General features: G+C 40.6%; 1 protein-coding gene across 14 annotated transcripts in view; it reads right to left on the bottom strand.

Moving 5' to 3' along the window:
* CCDC149 (coiled-coil domain containing 149) overlaps positions 1-10,633 on the bottom strand; it is a 52,841-nt gene extending 42,208 nt beyond the window's left edge. For 11 of the 14 annotated variants that reach the window (XM_040699300.2, XM_025150060.3, XM_004936147.5 and 8 more), the window contains exons 1-3: positions 10,507-10,633; positions 1,612-1,773; positions 1,058-1,096 (exon numbers count right to left, since the gene is read on the bottom strand). In XM_040699300.2, the coding sequence (XP_040555234.1) occupies positions 1,058-1,096; positions 1,612-1,773; positions 10,507-10,554 (249 nt within the window). In that variant the 5' untranslated portion in view covers positions 10,555-10,633. The remainder of the gene's footprint in view (positions 1-1,057; positions 1,097-1,611; positions 1,774-10,506) is intronic. The other 3 variants (XM_025150061.3, XM_040699301.2, XM_040699302.2) reach the window with 1 other exon arrangement.
* Between the last annotated feature and the right edge of the window lie 12,000 nt (positions 10,634-22,633).

Raw genomic sequence — 22,633 nt, 5'->3', positions numbered from 1 at the left:
ACATTGCTGATTTTATTTTTTTCATTTTATTGTATATTCTTCAGTCCCAATTTGAGTAGTGACAATGCTCAAACCCACATCTGGTCATAAACTTTCATTAGAACTGTGCTAATAGAATTTAAACAAATTATGCAAAATAACAAACACGTTAAATGATTCTGCACTGAGACACTGACTTCTCAGCAGCTATTTGTTTAAGTGCATGAAGGAGTGATTACATTGTCTCTGAAAGTTTAGTTTAAAACAACCAAAACTCTACAACCCTAAAATTTTAATAAAATGGCAAGAAATACATTCAAACTCCAAGGGAAAAGATGATCAGTAAGAATTCTGCCACTAACATCCATGCAATATCCATGGTTCATGCAGTCCAAGTCTGAGACTTTCAAGACTAGCAATTACAGGAACAACTCATGTCCTTTTGGATACTCTATCTTCTCTTCTCACATATTTTCCTATGCGTGTTATTTTTTTTTTCTAAAAGTTAAGATAATATCAGGGTGTGACAAACAACATCCTGCAATACGGACACTGTTTATAGATTTCTGGGGGAAAAAAAAAACAAAAGTAGGCCTTCAGATTTTTGAGGGAACCATAAAATCCAATTACTGTTGTTCTTACGACTTATAACCCATAGAACTCAAATGACTTGGGAGAGTACCTAATGGAAAACAGTACCCACAACAATAAATTAACAATTATGAGATGCAGACAACACATTCCCAATTTGCTTCTGAAGTATGAAAAGTTCAGTCATGAACCCATTTTAGAGCTCAATGCAAGAAGGATAAACAAGAATGATCCCACACCTCTGTACATTGCCCAAACTCAGTCTTAGGTGAACATAAAAGCAATAACCATATATTCTAATTAATGATAGTTCAGATATTTCAGGATTAAATGTTTAGAACAAAGCAAAAGATGTCTCAATTTAAAAATTGACCTTTCAATTTGCAGAAACGTTTGCTTTTTACCAGATTCCACAGTGAGCATTTTCACACTTTTGCAAAAAACTTTCAAAGCAGATAAATAATGTCAAATGAAAAATAAATCCTACCTGTTTCCTCTTTTCAGGGGGAAGGGATGGATCTCCATCCTACAAATAAACAGATACATGTTATTGGCAACTTAATTCTTAAGTTTTGAGGATCACTTTTTAAAACATAATTTTAAGTAAAATGTTTTAAATATTGTTTTGAAAATACTGCGTCTTGTCTAACACCAGTAATATTCATTTCACCTTACATTTTTTTCTAAGGCTTAAGATTTTGTCTTTCTAAAACAGCAGGTCATTACAAATTTATTTTGCATTGTTTTTCATAACGGTACATTAAGTTGCTGTGGAATAATAATACTGCAGTCAGTTTTTAAATGGAATTATGACTGAAACTAATTTTCTCCAAGCACAAACTGTCTTTCTGTGTCTTATATAACAGCCACTACCTCATCGGTGCGGAACAAATGAGTAATAATATGATCAGGACTGTACAACTGCAGGGCTACTATAAACAAGTACCTAAATGCTTTCTACAGCACTCATTATAGAATGCTTTTGATATTCAAGTTGTTTCTTGTCCCCTACTCATGTGGTATACAATAAGAACAACCTACAATAAGCTCCCGGTACTTCTTTTTCAGAGACTGGTGTCGTTCTCGTAACTGGTTGGCCATGAGCTTATACTGGTCTCTTTCCTGTTGACAAGTGTCCAGCTCTTTGGAGAGGATCAGCAATGCCTCCTTTTTACTTTCCAGCTTCCTCTTGCACACCAGGTACTGCAGAGGAGAAAAAACAACATGACTGTTACAAGCCACTCCTATCCCAGCCAGTACTAGATTAAACAGTCTACAGTTTCTCATGGAGAAGATGGAAGACAACTCACTGCACAGAATGAAACTCAGTTACAAATCTTCTTAGCTTATTGTTAATCACTGAAAAGAAATTTGTTATTTCAGAGTCATGAAAATCCATTTGCAAGGCCACACACTGTCCTGATTACCGTGAGTCACAACATTTAGCAATTCATATTTCCACTCTTTTCCCTCATATATAGTAGTATGAAAAATCTCACAATTTGGCCTGAAAGCCCAGGAATGTTGCTGGAAGAAGCCTTTGCAAATGCCCTTTTCTAGTTGATTCCACAAGAGCCAGCTCTGCTAGCTACCAGCACTTCCCACCTCATTCTCTCTGCCCTCCCTCTCCTGCCCACTACCAGCGATGTCCTCTGGACTCATGCTTCCTCCAAGCAATGAAAGAGGGCCCTGTTATGGCCAAAAGAGCAGTATGAGTGGCTACCAAAAAGTACCTGAGTCAACTTTAGTGCGTACCCTATAGGCAGTGACAAAAGAAATTACTTCATTGCCTCGGTGTGCTGCAATACTCATCATGCTTGTTGAGACACAAGAATGTGAAATAATGCAGGAATATTGCAAGCGTTTGAAAGGAGAGGGAAGACACAAGTGAGACTTTTTCTCCTTTCACGTGTAGGGCTCATCGAAAAAGAGAAGCAGAGCTTACAAATCTCATTTCTTCTACATTTATCTGATCTACTTCACTGCCTTTTCCTATGGAGAGGAAGAGGGACCAACGTCTGCAGCAGCTCAATTTTACCTATCAGAAGCTTCAGGCAACTTTTTCCCTTTAACACAGTGGTCAGTCAGCAGATTCTTCTCACCCATCTCCTGACACATTCTACATAATAGTTCTAATTCTGATGTTACTCACATGAGATGTGGCACTAAATACATTCTGACTGTGCTCTGCAAGAGACCAAATATCACAGCATTCATGAAAACAATTTATAGTTTCATTACGTACTCTGACAAGAATACTTTGTCATTATGGGCTCTTGCACAAAGCAAGAGCATCAGCACTTCCACACTCTTCAAGTCAGCACCCTTCTTCGGGATAAAAATCATCACCCATATGCAGTACTTACTTGGAACTGACTTTGTTAACCTCAATTTCAAGGAAATAAGAGAGGGAAAGGAGAGTTTAGTACAGCACTACAGACAACATTTTCCAAAATCGCTAAGTGCTTAGTTGCAAAAAAGTCGAAAGGGAATGAGAAAAGCAATTCCAGGAAGGATTTGAACTCTCAAAAAGGACACTTCTACCTTGGATTAATTTTATTTCTGGCACTACTGAAGTTGAAATCCTGCCATAAATTTTCTGGATTATGATGCCTTCGCATCAACTCTACAAAGGCAACTGTAACTCTGTACTTATGTCCTTACTGATACCTTACACAAATGTCAAGTCCCCTGATAAAACACGGAAAGGCATCAGAAGCTAAACTTTAATATTGTCAGCAAGAGATTATGGTGACGTGGTAAACTGCCCTAAACTTGATAAAATCATTCATTCACTTACAGTGAAATACTTGTCTTTGACAATCTATTTTCTCTTTTTCCAGTTTCATCTCGTGCCTTAGTCCGTTCTAAAATATGCCTTCACTAAACTCTTTGTAAATAAGCACAATCTCACACATTAATTACAAACAACTCCCTCAGTCACTTAAAAACACAGAACAAAGCAAAAACCCCAAACCCTGAACCAGCCCCATTCCTGCGAATGGCCGCTCATGGGGTGCTGTGTAAAACTCAGAAGCCGATCTGGACTGTGAGCCAGACCACAGAATCCATACCAGGCAGGAAACACAGTGACAAACAAAACCTGCTTCTGCCATAAATCTCAGCCCTCTACAATGCACACCTTCAGACACACCAGTGGGGCTTCACCTTTTACAGAAGCATTGGTGAGAATAAGGAGACGCTCCATTATCTGTTATGTCAGCAGCGGCTGAACCCTAAGCAGGATGCAGGAACAGCAGAGTTCAGGGCCTACATGAAATAGAGAGAGAGCAATAATCCTCTCCTCCTTGCATAGAATAAGTTTTAACTTGGTGAATTAAATGCTGATGATGGACCGTATGGAAGAAAGTGTCCTGGCATCTCTCACTCTGGATTTTACCATAACATTCAGCATCTAGTGGGCTCTTTGAAGCTGTTTTTGTCTTCTGCATATATTGAGTTTCCCAAACAAATGGCATAAAAATAGCAATGATGTATAGTAATTTGTTTCCACGGGTTTATGGTACAAGAAACTATAAAGTCACAGCATTCTTGTGGAATTTGATTATTCAGCAGAGCTATGTTTTCCATTCCAATTACCATTTTTTGAAAGAAAAACAAATTATACAAAGAAAGACCTCAAGGAAGTTATTCAATATAGATATGCTTCAGAATATATATTAAAAAAAAGAAAAAGAAAAAAAGAAAAGAAAAGAAAAAATATACTAATGACCATAAGTTGACTTAACCATTGTGTAACAGAAAAGAACTATACCTGTGGAAATAACTGAGTCCCATCAACAGTCTTCTACACATGAGCAAAGGAGTGCAGCCAAGCTAGTATGCTTTTAGAAGGAACATACGAGTTTAAAAGGTCTTTATGGAGCAATGCAAGCACTAAGAAAAAATTTCCAACATAGTCTGAGAAGAGGAATTCAACAGATGGTTCTGGCATTTGTATAAAGATTTCCTCCAGTGCACTTGACGAAAGGCTATGTCTCACATACAGCCTATCAATGAGACAAACAAGTGCATTCTGTTATCTATTGTAAGAATACGGTATATTCTTGTTATTTTTTGTTTCCTTTTAATTGACATTTCAAAAGAATCTTTGAATTTAGAAAACAAAGTTATACAAGAGCCAGCTACTACGCTTTCAGTCTAAAAGCTACTATGTGCAACTTCTCATATCTGCCTAGTGACTTTTATCTACCAATTCGCTGTTATCTGTAATAAAGCAAATTATAATTGCTACAAGGAAGATCATAATAATTAAAGGAATATATATGACATCCTACATTACTGCCTGAACTGCTTTACAGCCAGATAACTACTTTAGTGAAATTGAGTAAAAAGAGACTGACATTACAGGAGAGTGGAGCTGCTCCAAGGTGACTCTGCATCAAACACTTACTATTTGTCCACTGCTATTTTTAGCAATAGATCCGGACAGATCTCATTAATGGCACCACAGACATGGTCTAATAACCAAATGAAGCTGGGACACGTCAAGGTTTTCCACCTTCTTTTTTTAAACAAACAAACACACCAAATTCCTATCATAAAATAAATTTGTACAAATTACTGGCATGCACTTGGCCATTTCATGGCAATTGGTGCCAAGAAGGAAAATACCTGAGGCTAAAAGCAAAGATATTTTTCTCCAAGTTCTGCTCTGAAATCAGCGTGGCTACTTCACGTTCCCTTAACACTCCAGGATTTCGTGTCCTCCCACACACACAGGCCACCACAGTGTATGTGGGCCTGGAAATCCATCATTCACCACACTCTCAGAGAAACTGTAAACTCTATTCAACATCCTTTGGACAAGAGATCCAACTGCTCATTAACTGCCTTTAGTTTTACCAGATTTCACTTCACTGTGCTCTTGAAGGTAATTTTGCTGCTCAAGTACCAAGTTGAAGAGTTCCAAAACGCACTGCAACATCACTGTGTGGGGTGTTTGCTGGCCAGGTTTCAGTAATGTTGCTTCCCTTAAGTTAGAAGGGTTTAATCTGAAGTCACCTGGAAGAGCCAAGCACTCAAAGCAACATGCAGCTACTGGCCATTTGCCTCCCATTTCCAATAAAATCCAAAACAATGTAGTTACCTTGGTTGTAACACACAATACCAACTCCTGACCAGCCTTTCCTCCTCTAGCTACCTCTGAACTGCTGACGTTTGACACAAGTTGCTATCATTCACTGTAATGTAAGCAGCTTGCTCAGAACACCAGATCTTGTCCTGATGACAGTATTACACAAAATCATCTTTGCTGGTCCTTTAAGAATTAACATCAACTCATCTGACTTGGTAACTCAGAACCACTTCACAACATGACTCAGCCCTATGTTTGCATCCTAATATTTGCATTATGAACTCCATCATGTTTGTTCCCCAGTGTCCTTGTGACTAGGATCCTGGGATTCTACGGTTCTATGCCTATCTTAGTCCAACCTGGAACATAGAGACATGAGAAACAGACACTTGGTTTGTTGCCTGAAATCCCAGGCAGGTCCGTAGCACCTCTCCCGCAGTTCCCAAGAACTATGGAAACAAGTAAGTCACAGTGTAAGATCCTTTAGCATTCCCACTCCCTTTCCCAAAGGAGGAAGTCACAGTGCCAACTCAATCACCAGGGACCTCAGAGCATCCATGTCCCCCACTCTGTCCTTGTCTACAGTTGCCAGCATTTGCCCTTATTCTGAAAACCTCTAAGATGAGTGGTTCCAAACCCTGCACAATCCCCTCAGATAGGTTTGGTTAACTACATTTCACACCCTGCTTGAGAAGTTGGAAGATTAAATATACACTGTAGTTATGAAAATCTCACTAATTTTCCTTCCTCTTCTCTTTTGTTCATTGTGCAACAATGAAGGTACATTCTACCAATTACAAGCAGGTTAAGTTTCTCACTCTTATTCAGAATTCACATCAGGAGCACGCAGCTATTTCACCTAGAACTACTGCTCAGTAGCTGTAGTTCAGATAAATCATTCCCCAAAACTATTCCTTCAAGATTTAAGCTAGCAATTATTAGGGAAGGAAGCTCAAGAGCACATTCGTATCACTTCCCTGTGCAGTGCCAAAGATCATACACAGTTAATAATCAAGAAATAGCCTCTTGAGAACGACAAATTAAATGGAGACTAAATTTCTTCCAACTAATTTTAGGAAGCACAGTCATGCATGAGTAGCTGTAAATAGCATAAAGTAGATGCTACAATATGTGGGAGGTGACAAGGAAAGAGTACCATTTTGACATTGGATTTAAAAACTGGCAAATGCAAGAGGGAAGCCATCAGGAAGAAGGGAGGAGAGTCACTCTAACCTATCAGTATCCTAGGAAATCTTCTTGTTTTCAGTGGAAAACACCACCAAAAGCCTCTCTAACCAATATGACATCAGAACTGGTGCCAACTCTCAGGAAAGTTAATGGAAGAGCAGACACTGACTTCAGTAGAAAGCAGACTGAACTGACAGAAGTCAGCTCTCTAGAGCAAGGACAGAGGTGGTCTTGCTCACTATGCAAAAGTGGCTTTTCCCAATCACAAATGATCTTCTAATACTGTTCAACTTATCTCACCACCCCATGACCACGTTAATACTTATTTTCCAATCACTATTTCTGTCATCATTTCTAGATCATATGGATTCCCAGGCAGATTACATGAAAGTCAGGCAAAAACTGAAACCACTCTTCTCTACAGCAGAACATTCAGAGTCGGAAGCTTCTACAACCTCTCATAACTACCTCACCTATCCTCAAACCGCATCCATACATCATGGCTTTCACTCAATTACATTTAGTTATGCTTCCTCTCTTCTATACAAGGGAGAAAACTGAGCCAGTAAGGAACTGACTTATATGATCAGTCTAAATTAGTCACTTAACTTATCCGTAAACACTAAGTCAGGCTGAGAAGTAAATATGGACATTTAAAAATACTTAATAGCAAACAAACAAAACTCCACAATGAAGATTTTGGTGATCAAAATTATTTTCAAGGACTCTTTCCAATGAAGAGCCCAGTATAACATCTTACCACAACAGCTTTACAGCACTGCACTCAGCTGAACAAGTAATATCTGCCGTACTTCCCTTTCTTCATCCTCTTCCTGGTGGGACAGATACCTTGTTTGCATCATGGATTTCACTGTGGTTTTTTGTTTTGTTTCCCCGGTAAGAGATGTTCAAAGACATGTTCAAAGGAACGAGCCCTCCTCTTGAGATAGCATTTTGAGATTCATTAAAATCACATGGCTTTGGAGGATTTAGGCCACCATCCCATCTCAGTCCAGCCAGCAAGAAAGTTTTTGCTATAACATTCGTGTCAAACAAGCAATTATTAACTAGATATTAATTCTACTGCTTTACACTGTCTTTCAAATATCTTAAACGTGGGCTATGCAGTAATGCAAATGTTAGACAAAAATCCAGACTTCAGGCAAAAATTATCTTGCAGTATAATAGAGTGCTTCACCTTTATATGTATTTATCCAAGAAGAATACTTGAGCACAGCTCAGGAGTGGGCAAAAATTATGTAGATTCTCACTCCTGCAGCTTGCTCTTTTGTATTTACTTTACAAGACGGAAAGAATGACTCCTTCTGTTCCTTCAGTGTTTGCAAAGTTGGTTTTGTCCCAGCATGCCTTTCTATGTCAACCTATTCAGAGTTAATGACTATTCAAGGTACATACGGCACAAAGACTGTTGAACCAGGTGCACACTGCGCCTGAAAGGCTGTAGCACAAGTGGAAACCACTTGTAAGCATGGAGGCCAAACACATGCAAGAAGCTGGTGATGAGCATCATAAAAGCAGCGAAAGAGATGTGAAAGAGCACAAAGCAAAAGGAGCTAGAGTGGAACGAGAGAAAAAAGGACAAAAATAGTAAACACAGAAAAAGAAAACACCAAAATAAGCAAGCATTCCTTTTTCTAATGAAAAATGAAAAGCCAAACTACACAGATATACAGCTGTATTTGACTCTATCCACCTATCTGTAAGGATCAAAACTGCACACTACCACTTTTCCTAACACCTGCAACACCAGACTTAAAAATCTTACAGTTGCTTTGACAAGTATTTCAACAGAAGTGCCTCACAGCTTTCAAATCTGGAGGACCAAGTGTGTGGAAATGAACAAGTATGTCACATTGATTTGAACTCACCGGCTTCTGGTCTTTTCGGTCAAGATTTTAAATCCCACTCCATGTTTTAACTGTCCATCAGCTGTGTGAGTGTGTTTGTTTAGAGCCACCAAGTCTCCTCCTGCTAGTGTTAAACCTTATGCTTTGACAGTGCCTCAAAATGTTTATGTAACGTGCAGGGAACAAACTTTAAACTACCTAACTGAAACGAAGAGCTCTGGAAACCAAGCTCTCTATCTTACCCTGAAATTGCACATTGAGAAATAACATAAATCAGGAAAACATATTACGATTTACTTAATAAGCCAAAGCCACTTTCTCATAGACCCCCTAAAAAACCAACAGGAATTATATGTAAGCTACAGTATTTGCAAGAATGTAGCTTAGCACAGCCACTACACTTTGCTACACTTAAGAAACCCCTAAAACAAAAATGAGCATTCAATTTCTGGATTGAGTTTTAGGTTAAATCATACCAGAAGTCAGAAAGTTCTACAGTAACTCTAGAGGGTATTTAGAGCTGAGAACAGAGCTGTTTGCTTTGACCACACCTTGTGAACTGTCAGCAGTTCTTACCCTTCCCTGACACCAACACCATCCCTGACCACAAACAAAACTTCCATTTGGGAAGGGAGATGTCAGATGCAACGCTGCACAGCCACATACCAAAAGTATGCTTTTCATTTTCTTGTGGGTTATCTTGTGTGTTTGAAAGTATGGTGTGTACAGAAAGACTTCAGCTCTGAATGCAGTGCACAGTCCCGGCCCTCGTGAATTCTGAATTCATTGGGACTTGTCAGGTTTGGCAATAAACACGTGTATCTTTGACAGGTCAGAGCCTTAGGCCATGTTTAAAAGCCTAACGGAGGCAAAGCCCTCCTGAAAGAGGAATTCACTTCTGCGGATGGCACTTTACAACAGTTAGGTTCTCATTTAGACACGAGCCTTTTGCAAAGGCAAAACAACGTTTTGTTTGATAGCTGTAAACATAAAATGGTATTTTGATGTTCTATAGCTATTCAATAAGTCAGAATGCCAAACTACTCCGAACAGCATGGTATTGCCTACTGAATTGGCTTAACATTGATGATACTCCTTTAAATGATCCTGGTGTCAGGTTGGTTTGAGTTTGGTAACGTATCTCACATGAACACGTGAACTTGTGGATACCAAGGAACTTTTAATGTGGAAACAGCAGATAACATTTGCTAATCTTTACTCTGAAAATCCACGCTCTACCTGCATAAATGGCACCGTGGATGACAACAGCCTGTCGTTTATGGTCCAAGCACTCTAAACTCCGCAGTACCCGCTCTGTCCCGCATGCCATGCCCGCAGTGCCACGCTGGCGGCAGGGCTGCGCTCCTGACGCAGGGCTGCAGGTGCCGGACCTCCCAGCAAGGAGCACAAGGCCTGAGGCCTCAGATCCGCCTGGATTTCAAACCAACAGCAGCACCGGTGCCGACACACCGCCCTTCCAGCAAGCGAACGGGAATTAACGCAGGCGAACTGAGCAGCAGGGCTGGCCCCGGCACGGGACGGAGGAGGCAGCGCTGAGCGGGCTCACGCCGTGCAGCAGCGGCTGCACCGCCTCCCAGCTCGGCCCTGCAAGGCTCACACCTCCCGGCCCGCATCCCTGTCGCTCCCTGGCAGCGCATGGCGGCAGCGGCCCGCAGCTGGAGCTCCCCCGCACCGCGGCCTGCCCCTCACCCGGCAGGGCCGGACCCCGGGCCAGGCCGCGATGGGGAGGCAGGGCCGCCCCATGCCCTCCCGCCGCCTCACCTCGCTCACCAGCCCCTGCCAGTCGCTCTCGCTGCGGTGGGAGCTCATGGCTCCGGCGGGCGTACGGCGCCGAGCGGCTCCGCCCGCCCCGGCGCGGCCTTCCGCCGAGCAGCCCGCGGGGAGAGGCGGGGCCTGGCCGGGCCGCGGAGCGGAGCCTGGGCCGCCTCCGCGCTCTGAAGGTGCCGTGCAAGGTCGGGCGTGGCAGGGCAGGGCGCCGGGGGCAGCCTGGGCGCGCACAGCCAGACCCGCGCCGAAGGAGCTGCCCGAGGACCGCTGCACGGTCAAAGGCACGGAAGCCCGAATGCACTGGGGACGCGGTGCTCTCCGCTCCTCTGGGTACCTCAGGGGCTCCGCCATCCCCTCAGCTGAACTGCCAACACAGCTGGAGTGTAGTACATCCTCACAGACAAAATCCACCCAAGGCACAACCACCTCAAACATCCCTAAATTGGGAAATCTGTGTTTTTGGGTACGCTGTGGGGGAGAAGAATTCAAAAGGTCAAGAACCTCAGATCAAACCAGACAACTAACGTAAATCATAAAATGCCTCAGGTTGGAGGGGACCTTAAAGACCATTAAATTCCAACCCCCGATGTGCACAGGGACATCTTCCACTAGATCAGGCTGTCCAACCTGACCTTGAATAATTCTAGGGATGGGGCATCCACAGCTTCTCTGGGCAACCAGTTCCAGTGCCTCACCACCATCATATTGAATATTTTTTCCCCCAGTATCTAATCTAAATCTGCCCTCTTCTAGCTTAAAACAACTACCTCTTTTCCTATCATATCTGTCCACAAGGAGGAGTCCATTTTCTATCTTTCCTACAGGTCCTCTTTAAAATACTGGAAGGTCTCCACAAAGCTTTCTCTTCTCCTGGCAGAATAACCCCAACTCTCTCAGCCTGTCTTCATCAGAAAAGTTCTTCAGCTCTCTATCATCTCCACGGCCCTCCTGGGAATTCACTTCAACAGGTCCCTGTCCTACTTATTTTGGGATTCTCAGAGGTGAACACAGCATTCCAGGTGGTGTCTCACAACAGTGGAGTGGAGGAGGAGGATCACCTCCCTCACCTTGCTGGCCGTGGTTCTTTCAGTGCAGCTCAGGATACGTTTGGTTTTATGGGCTGCAAGTGCACACTGCCACCTCATATCAAGCTTCTCATCCACCAGTACCACCAGCTCCTGATCTGCAGGGCTGCTCTCTAACCACTCATCACCCGGCCTGTACTGATGTTTGGGACTGCCCCCCACAATTATTCTTTGTTTCAAGTAACACAACAAACAATTCAAGATGAAACAAAACAATAACACATATCACTCCTTACCACAATATCTCCATTGTTAGGATGTTGTTTGTGGTTTGGCATCTAGTAACACTGTCATTCTGTTCTCTAAAAGTCAAGAGATCCTTCTTTTACAACTTCATAGCCCTTCAAGCAGGTGACCCCTCAGTCTCAACATGGATAACATTACCCCTTGCCTTATCCCCACGCTTTCTTCTTCATCTTTCCTGTAGGTCCTGTTTAAATACTGGAAGGCTTTAAACAATGGAAGGTCTTCCCAGAGCCCTCTCTAAACTAAATAACCCCAAATTTCTCAGCCCTTCCTCATAGCAGAGGTGCTCCAGCCCTTTGAACATTTTCATGGCCTTCTTCTGAACCTGCTTTTTTTCTATTCCAGGTGAGTAATTAGCAGCCTACATGGGAAGAAACATAGGCCACACAAATTCAGAGGAACTCTCTTTGAATTAAGATTAACAAGTCCAATAAATATCTACAGTTACCTGCTTATACATACATACATATATAAGACCAAAAGAGCAGCTGGCTGTAGTATGGAACAGTAGTTTGATACGGTATATGCAGAGTTCATACATTTTAGGTGCAAATTATAAATCAAACTTAGACATTTTCTCCGAATTATAGACCACTTTCTTCTAAATTAGCTTTTTGTCATCTCTAGGCATTCTGTAAGTTCGGTGCTCTAGAGGGTACATTCACCTTTCCTCCCTGTTCATATTTTCCTGTGGTCTGTTATTACACACGTTGTCATGTGTGCAATGCATTGCAAGCCTGCACATCCTCTCAGGCTCCTCAGCAAACCCTTGCTGAAAAAGAAAGCATGTCATTTGCACAGGCAAATAGCAAATAATGAAAATTACATGAAAAATAGCTATAATTTAAACCCACTGATTAGAATTGTTAATGATATTAGAAACCCCATAATTTTCATATTATTGTAATAGTTAAAGCTTTACCATTCCTAACATAGTTGAATTCAGCAATCTTTTTCCTAGTTTTAATTCTCATTTATGGAATGCGTCTCCTCTGTTTTCTTGGTCTTGCAGTACTCCACACTCAGAATGCTCTTGCAGAAAGGGCTCTGCTTGTAAGATAGATAACTCTCTAATAACCCTCATTTTTTGAGGGATGTCACTCATTTTAATCCCAAAGCTGCTTGCAGTCTTAACAGGCAAAAGTTTTCATTTTTATTGATGATAATTATTCAAATGAGAAGTAAATATTCATGAAAGAGAGGTTATAAAACGAAAGGAATTCTCAGCATTTCCAGCTCTTATGATTTTATCAAACATCTGATGAGAGCTTGTGTTTTTCAGAAAGCCCAAGCTCTTGGATGAGAATAACCAATTTCTTCTGAATTATAAAGCAAGTTTCAGGGGAATAAATAAAAAATAAGCTGAAGTATGCTTTGAATGGGCTTAATAGGATAAGAAAGGAAATAAAAGAACCCAAATATGTATTTTTAAATAATCACATTTAGTGCCTGATACTAAAGTCTTTTGGCAGCTTCTTCACCCTCTCTGATTCTCTGTTTTACTTACCAGTAGTTCCTGCAGTGCTCCTACAGAACAGACCTGGCCAGGACCGAGTTACTCTGCTGGACCCTGAGCAGATGTTCCTACCTCGAATCACACAAACAAGCCAAGAAAATGATTGAAAAGAAGTACTATCAACCCCAGTTTAGAAATAAGAAGCTGAAGAGAAAAGCAACTATCTTGCCCAAGAAAAGCCAAGTCTCGAACAGAACCAGCAAGCAGAACTGCAGATTTCAGGAATACTGAAACATTCTGTTCCTTTGTGTCCAAATGTTACCTCCTTTCTTTTCCTTCTCTATAGTTCCCTAGATACATCCACCTGCTTCTAGTGCTTCACCTCTTTTCTCTGCAACACTTTCTGTATGATCAAACTTCTTGGTATCTTGGGTTCCTCTGTCTTTTCACCAGGTTACGTGCCTTCAACTTCTTTAAATATTTTCTATATTTCATTGAGAAGGCTCCAGACCTTCTAAAAAGTTTTATGATTTTTTAAATTATTATTTAATTTGTGTGTGTGTGTGCGATTGGACAAATTACACATGCAGAGCTGGATCCAACCTACTCTGGCTCTTTTATGCAATTTCTAAGGTAACCATCTCTAGGAGTTTCCACCAACAGTTTTCACCTGCAGATGATTTAATCAACAATTTTAAAGCACAGCTTTCAGAAATCTGTGTCTTTGTAAGACATAGAGAGAGAAAACAACCCTGTTTTTTAACCATGGATAAGCCAATGAATGGATCGCTTCAAATTTTGATGCTTATTTTCATCATCATTTATCTACTGCACTAACATGATTATTACATCCATGTTCAGCTCTAAAGAAAGATATGGTTAAAAGACTGGTGTAAATCCTTAAGATCTGGGCAAGCTATATAGTAAAAACGTCATGAAAATATGTAGTACTTGTCCCCTGAAGGATGATTCAATCTGACTCTGCACAGATGTTTCAGGGTTCCATTTAATCAGGGTTTAAATACCTCTGAATGAGGCTCTAACCTATCACAGATAAAACAGATATTTTAGTACCTTTGGTAATTTATAGCAGTGTTATTCTGGTTTGCATTCTTGTTCTCGTTGCTGGATAAATACACACACAAAGCCTCATGTGTGCATTTTGGAGGGACCATCCCATGTTTAGGAGTGCATTTATGCGTTCCTCAATTTTTTCATTTCCTTTGATTTTTGCTTTTCCTTATCAGAGGCTGCTTCTTGTCCATTTATATTCCAGCTGCACCTTCTCAATTTTCTCAGGTTCATTGCTGGTTTCACTATCCTGTATCAGCTCTTCTACTTCACATGCATGATCTGTCAGCAGGACAATATGATCTGCAGATCAGAAGCAGTTATTCATTTATGTTGAATCCTTTTGTGCCCAGTCAAGTCCGTGAAGGACACATCTTAGGCAAACAATAAAGGATCTTTAAAGTGATGGTGTTTCTTTTTTCCTCCTCAATAGTTTTGGTCCTTCACTGTATTATGTTCTTTTGTACTTTAGGTGCTGAGTGTTACATTAAAATTGGAGACGGTCTCGACTTTCTTTCTTTTCTTTTTTTTCTTCTTTGCAGTTACACGATTGTTAGCTGGAACAACTGGATTCTGGAGTTCAGAGTTCAGTGGCTGCCTCCTCCAGAAAAAGAAAGGGAATCTGGGAGAAGTGACAGGATGACAGGACTTGACTGCGAATGGCACAAGATAGCTCTAGGAAGGGTGAGGTCAGGCCAAAGGAGGAAAGGAAAAAAATGCTGTATTACTTAAACCTCAGGAAATACGGGGTTCCTTGAAAAACAGCTGTTTGATTGCCTCCTGGCTAGCTATGGTGAAATGCTCAGAAAATGGGTAGGACTGTGGACAGAGGTATTCGGTCTGGCCTCCAGATATTATCAGTAAATCCATTACACCCATTACACAGAACTGCTGGGCTCAAACGCTCTCGTGAATGGACATACTAATCCTGACGTGAACTTCAGTGAAATCCCATGGGAGCAGCAGGCTATGGATGTGGAAGATGCTGGGGAGAACCTGAATCCAACTCAACCAAGAAGGCACCAAGTTCTGCAAGAGCACATGTGGAATTAATTGATTAATAACTTAATGGATAGTTTTGCTAGTGATAGTAGATAACTCTGTAACATTTATGAGTAAAGTTTTGCTAGTGATAGTAGATAACTGTAACATTTATGAGTAAATTATTTCACTTTCACCATCAGAATTCATGGTCCTTCTTTCCCTCAACATAAAAGTAAGGAAAACTCAGTAGGAACTAGCAGTAAAGAAAAAAAAATACAAAAACTGAGAATCATATAGAATCACGGAATGGCTTGGGTTGGAAGGGACCTTAAAAATCATCTAATTCCAGCCCCCATCTGTGGGCAGGGTTGCCACCTTGTTGGTATAATTGAATATAGACTTAGTGTAAATAAATTCTGTTCTCCCAGAGGCATCAAACTCCTCCTGTCAAGAGCCTCTCACTGCCCTCCTTCTGCATTATTATGATTTCCCTTAAAATATCTTGCTACTGATGGAACTAGAAATGCAGTATAAGATCAGAGAAAATATTTTGTCAAGTGGCTCAGACAGGCACAACTGATGGGTACCAAGGAAACGTGTACTGCATTTTATGTTCATCTAAGTGTGTTAGAAAAATTTAAGAAATAGTTCGTTTTACTGAGGAATCCAGGTAGGGAATTAAGGCTACTTTCTGTTACTGTGAAATTGAAGAGTGCCCTAGTACTGACATCAGATCTGACATATGAGTGGCTTTTCAGACTTGTAAGTTCATTTTTCAACCGGAGGAGTATATCAAATCCCAGAAAGCTGTCTGGCCATTTCAGAGACGTTTATTGCTGTGACCACACACTCTTTGGCACAAAGACTATATCACTTTCCACATGTGGTCAATATCCAGCAGACAGTAAGCAAAAAAATGAGGTGGAGATCCTGCCCTTCCTAGTCATTAGGAGGGAATAAAGAAAGAAGGATGGCTGACAGAGAACACAAGATTAAAACTGAAACAAAACTTGTTAAGAATATCACAGCAAAATATTTCTCCATTTGAAAACGTCTATCTGGAAGAAAAGAGTATGTATCAGTATTAGCACACCATTTTTCTGGAGTCATGAGGAATTTCTTATCAAAACTGACTACACACCTTAGAATGGGGAATAATACCATGCAGAGCCACTAAGCTGAAGTTTGTGTGTTCTGTATTCAAATTCCGAAGACCTTTTGGGGCTTCAACTTCAGACACTTCTAGGAGAAGTTTCTTGAGCATTCTTTAATCTCCAGAAGTTTCACCAGTTGGTGAAAGCAGTTCAGTGTTAAGTGAAGCAATGAGCTGAATCTTGGATTCCTATGTTTCAGATAAGGTCATAACTGGTGGGATATAACCTCTTTCTCTTCACATAAATATTTAGTTATTGAAAAAAGCAACAGCTTTAACAAAAGAAATTAAGGAATCTGTTTTTATGTTCCAGGTTTTAATCAAGCAGAAGGAAAAAAAAAACACCATAATTCCCGTGTCACAGGATCCATGGGAACAAATGCTGCTCTAAAATGACTGTGTCTTACCTTCTCCCCTACCGCCTTCTTGTGCTGGTCATGTAGAACCAAAGCACCTGACAGATGCCTGCTTTATTTTGCCTGTACTTTCTAATTGCTCTATGTTATAAAGCTTGATCTTATACCTCATAGTACCAGGGTGCTTACAAGCTCTTTTTAAGTACATACTCCTAACTATTCTGGACAACATATACCTATTACGTAAAAGTTTTCAAATTATTCCAGAATTTCACTTGGCTTTTGCATTTTACTGATGAGTTTTTGATCCTATTAAATTCTTGAGTAACAAATGATTGGTTCAGTGAAACCACTCTTTAATTTATTCATTGCTGCTTGTCTTACCTTTGAATTTCATACCTTTTGCTTTTATTCTTGCCTCTTAACTGTTTATTTTTAAGTGATCTCTTTCACCAAGAAGGGTTTTGTTTTCTTCATGCTTTTTGGTCACTGAATCAATTGAAAATATAATCTCCTATTCTGAGTGGATAGTACCTTTTATTTACTCACTTCTACAAATGGTGAAGGCACCAAAGTAAGCAGAACCAAGCAGAACCCCTTAAAACTAGGTAAGATAAGGGCTGAGAACTCTGATTTGCATTCAGCAATAGATAGGGATCATGGGCTGAAGTGGGTACTACCCCTGGTCATTACCTTGTGATCCAGAGACAGTTTGGAAGGATAAATGAGAATTACAACAGCTTCTAAATCACAACTTTAAGCCAATCATACTGAAATAAATGAAAATGGATTTGAAATAATTTGTATATGCCATGCAGTTCTGTGGTACCTTTAGTTATCTGTTTTACATCTGCCTTTTTCTGCAAGCGATATTCCCCAAACCTGCCAACAGGAATGAAGTTTTAACTATATGGAGTATTAACTATATATTTAACTAGTACTCCATATTTAACTATATGGAGTATTAACTATATGGAGGTCTGTATCAGCAGTTTGGTGTGCTTGGCTGTGTGCAGAGGTGTGGAGCCAAAGACCTGCAAGCCTCTGCTGAACAGGTCAGGCCCTATGTGTTTTTGCCAATGTTTTCTTCATGAAGGGTTTTCTCTGCCTGAGACTTAAAAGTTCAGCTCAGAAGCCTTGTTGAGTTAAAGTGTTTTTGCTTTACAGAAATACATACATTTAAAGCCTGGAACAAATAAAATTAACTTGTTCTTTCTCCACTGGAGGTGGGGCCCAGAGGACCACACTGCTCAACTTCAGGGCTAGAAGATGGGGAGAGACCTATGGTGGAACATCAGATGCTGTGAGGAGCCTAATTCCACCCAAACTTTAAGACATCTGGCCTTTCTGCTTTAATAGAAGCAATTGCATTATCGCCTGAAGAAGTGTACTGAGTAATGTGGCCCCTTGTTGTTTCAGTGTTTGAGGGGGACGGCAGGCAGCTCGCATACGAAGAATGAGACTTCAGCAGAATATCATCAGTTATTAAGAACCCCCTATGAGCTTGAAGTATTTGCTTGCAGTCATTCCCAGTGCAATACTCTTCTCAGACTATCTCTAAAATAAAGAGAAAAAATCCTCACAGTAAGAAGAGATCAAAGCATGGTTAAGGCATGTGGATGCTTTGCTGATGGCCAGCACTGAGTGCACTCAAAGTCTTCACTATTTCTGGCTTTCACTAACAGCACAATGTCATTTTTCTCAACTTCAGTGGCTGTGCTGATTCTGACACACCAGGAAAACGTATCTGTTTCAATTTGGTACTTAACAAGGTGCACAGATGGTGTTAAAAAGCAGGTAGAAGTGGTTAATCACCTGTGAATTTTAGGCATTTTTCTGCTATCCACAGAGGACTTTAGAAGTGCATTTACTGCACAAAATTCTCCACAGTGATTTGCATTTTTGGAGTTGTTTCCAAATCAATCACTGCAGTGAGGTTTGCGACTCTCCACTCCAAAGCTATGAAGACCTACCCATGTCCACACTCCTAGTGCAACAAATGCATTGAGTCCTCTGTCACATGCCATTCAGTATTCATGTTCATGCACACCCGTACCTCACTGCACCCTGAATTGTTTCATTTTACTGACACCATCTGTTTCTTGTGCCTAAACCAATTTGTATTCCATTTCAGGAGTTGTCCCCTATGCTCTGCTTTCTGACCTTGTAAATCGATCTCCTGTACAGTCTGTAACAAATACTTTCCTGAAATCTGGATGAATTATGTCAATGATTTCATCTTTATCAGTTCAGCAGTGCATTGAAATGCCCCTAATACATTTGTCATACATGATCATCTTTTAACAGAACTACGCAGCTTTTTCCTTACTAAATCACATCCCTAACTGAATTATAATCTACTCCCTTACAGATGTTTCCACTATCTTGCTCACTTCTAAGGCCAGGCTTACAAGTCTGTATTTCCTTGGGTCTGCCCAGTGTCTTTTAGACAGCCACTGAAGCCAGCAATGGTGAAGTGCATTTCAGGTAAATGTCACCAATATGCTACTTAAAAGAAAGTAAAAAAAAAATTAAAAAACTAGTTAATTATACTCCTAGTGTTCAACAGTGGCTTTAGAAATTCACTGAAATGAATGGAGAGTAGAGGGAGATTTCTTTATTACTGGCAGTTAGTGGCATTGATGGATCACAGCATAGCCATTCTCAGTATGGCCAAATAATTTCACTGTATAGAATTTTATATAGCTACAGCTAAAATTCAATGAACTGATTCAGGAGGTTCAGTATAAACTATAACAATAAGTTAAGCCCTTAAATTGATTTGATATTTTAAAAGGATAGGGAGCAGCAAGATGCTCGCTCATGTCGTCTTCTTTCACAGATGTAACTTTCACTGGAACAGTAAACCCGAGGCAGAATATTGGGGGATAAGGGTATGTAATGCGTGATTTAAAACCTGTCCTAGAAGTCAGTGAGGATTTGAGTACATGAACTCTAAAACATAACTGGAGCATTATAAGGGTCCATCCAGAAAGTGAGGAGGATTTTTTTTTTAGAAGAATAGAGATAAATTTCATATCTTAAGAGGTTATTTTTGAAGAGTGCCAGGCAAGATGAGAAAAGAAAATGACTGTGAAAGAAGCAGCAGAGCAACAGAGCCATAGATAACCACTCATCCTACTATCCTCTCAAGATACGAGCTGGGGATGATTTCTATCAACGACTTCCAAATATAACATTATTCGTCTCTCATTATGTTGTCAATCTAATTTGAATGCAAGTTATTCAGAGCACATGGCTGTTTTGCCTTTGTGTTTGCCTGTAAAGCACAGCACATTCCAAGCCAGGAAAAAAAGAGAATTCTTGGATTAGAGGAAATAATGTTCTAGTTGAAATTCCTGTGTGCAAATGCTTGTTTTGTAATAAAGTTTGTGAAACCTGTCCCTGCCACACCACACAGAGCAGTTCCTTCAAAGGAAGCAGCGGTCGTTGCATCTTGTTTTACACTCATCTTAGACAGCTTCTCCACAAAGAAGGAAAGAGAAAAGCTCCTAACAACTTACATTAGTTTTTGGAAGAAGAAACCTTCTGAGCTCCCAAGATTTGGTTTTGACTCATCACCTCGAGTCTACAGAGCTCTTATACTGAACAAACTCCAGGTTTGAGATGAAATCCTGAATTCACACTGAACTGAAACAGAATGTTTTTCAGTGACATTACAAAGGCCACAGTTTCAATTCTTGGTTTGGAGATAGGAGTTATAAAAGTTTTTGCATGCTGCAGCACGGTTACATCAGAATTGACTTCTGTAGAGATAACCCACAGGTAATGAAGAAAATTCTATTTTACTCGGTCAGTGAGATCTAATGTACTCACTGTGACTCAAATGGTAACTCCTTATATGCTGACAAGCCCTTCTTCTTTCTCTTAACTCTAGATAATAAAAGCATGAAAATTTAACTGAAGACAATTGCAGCCTGAGAATATGTGTCTACTTGCCCTTCCTTAGTCACTGGGTAATCCAGCTTTCACCCTCCCTTTACTTTCCCTTCCCTCCAATAATGATATATCTACTTTAAATCACCCTGTTCTCATTGTGCTGGCTCTTTTTCCCCTCTCTTGCCATTTCCCTTTCTACCTGTGCCTGACCTTTGCTCTACAAGGATCCCCTTTCCTCTGTAACTTTGTGCCTTTGAGCAGCGTTTCCTGCTCCCCACCCCAGGATGACTGAGGAACAAAGTCTCTGTTAGGAAAGTCCAGATCTGAGGTGCTTTCTTCTGCATGTGACAACCATGCATCTGCCCACACATGGTCAGACCATCACCTGTCCCAGTTCTCTGGGCAACACATGAGAGCCAAATGCAGCCCAGAGGTGACAATTAGGCCACTCACACTATGGGGATATGCTATGGCCCTCACAGAGCCTTTGCTCCCCCCCTAGCATGCGAGGCAGGACTTTGCAAGTTGCCATCTAATGGTGGAAAGTACAAGAATTTAACGAACAGGATGAATACCAACTATATAATGCTGGGATATGAAAGGTATATGCTCGAGCTAAGCCAAGTGATGTGCAATGACTATCCAGCTGAGAGCACAACAAGAGCAGTTTAATAGACAAAGACGATTCTTTTTCTGTCTCAGTCACCAAAGAAACCCAGCCAGCAAGTAAGTATGGGTGCAGGGCCTTGAACACCTCCCGAAGCAACAGGAAAATGCTTTAAGTGTTACTCATGTAAATGCATCTTGTGTTTATTCTGTCAGGGTACACAAATTAATAGCAAATGAGGAAATATGAACCAATAGACTTAAAACCCCACATGATATCAAGCCACACTGACAAGATCCAATGATAGATTTCAGGACCGTGGTCTTGATCAGAGAGAATTTTGCTTCCATAAATACAGTTATCAGAGGTGACCTCATATTAAGGTGCTACTTTCAAATTTACCTCCCCAAAAGCCTGAGGTGCTCGGAGCAAGGCTTTTCATTTGGGTTGTGCCTGTCACTGCACGAAACTGCATGAAACTGCAAATTTGGAGAACATAAAAAGGTTTGATTGATCCCAGAGCTCTTGCAGCACAGAGACTTACTGAAATGTGCTTGCCAGGAAAAAAGTCAGCTGTTCAGTGCTACCACTATAATGGCTAGGAAATTCCCCACAAAACTAACAGTTCTGCTCACCTGTGATCTTAGACAATATGTAAAGTTGAACAGTAAGAGGGAATGCTCATCGTCCCTTAATTCCTGAATATGTATGAATATCCAGATACTGCAAAAATCCCCAGAGGAAAAGTAAAAATAAATAAATCAGTTTCAGTGATAGAAAAGGTATTCATAATAAAGAAAAATCACTCTTGATATAAACACCATTGGCAAACTAAATATCTGGAATATACCTGCTGCCTTGCCATCTGCTTATCAGAGTTGTGACACTGGGCTTTCCTCTCTGTTTCTGAACAGAGAGTTTAACATCTTCAGACTTTTTACAGGCAATACAAATGGGAGAAAATGAAAAGAAAGGAGATTTTTGCCCGGTCACTTGAACTTTGGATTTGGAGATCTAAATTACCTGCATTATGAGGGTGAATTATGATGTTTATTCTGAAACAGAACAGCTTTCAGTCTACAACAGGCATGCTTTGCACCTCACAGGGGATGCATGCTTCCATGGGAGAGGATTTCCAATTCAGCCGATATCCATATTAGCCATACTGGTACCTGTGTACCTTACCTTGCTTATCTGTCTTTAGAAGTCTTTGTTCAGCAAGAAAGCATCACTTCAGTCTTTCTGCAGATTGTTTTGTTGTTT

Source organism: Gallus gallus, chromosome 4 (genome assembly GCF_016699485.2).
Source record: "Gallus gallus isolate bGalGal1 chromosome 4, bGalGal1.mat.broiler.GRCg7b, whole genome shotgun sequence".
Classification (NCBI taxonomy): Eukaryota; Metazoa; Chordata; class Aves; order Galliformes; family Phasianidae; genus Gallus; species Gallus gallus.
This window is presented reverse-complemented; position numbering and strand designations above follow the sequence as displayed.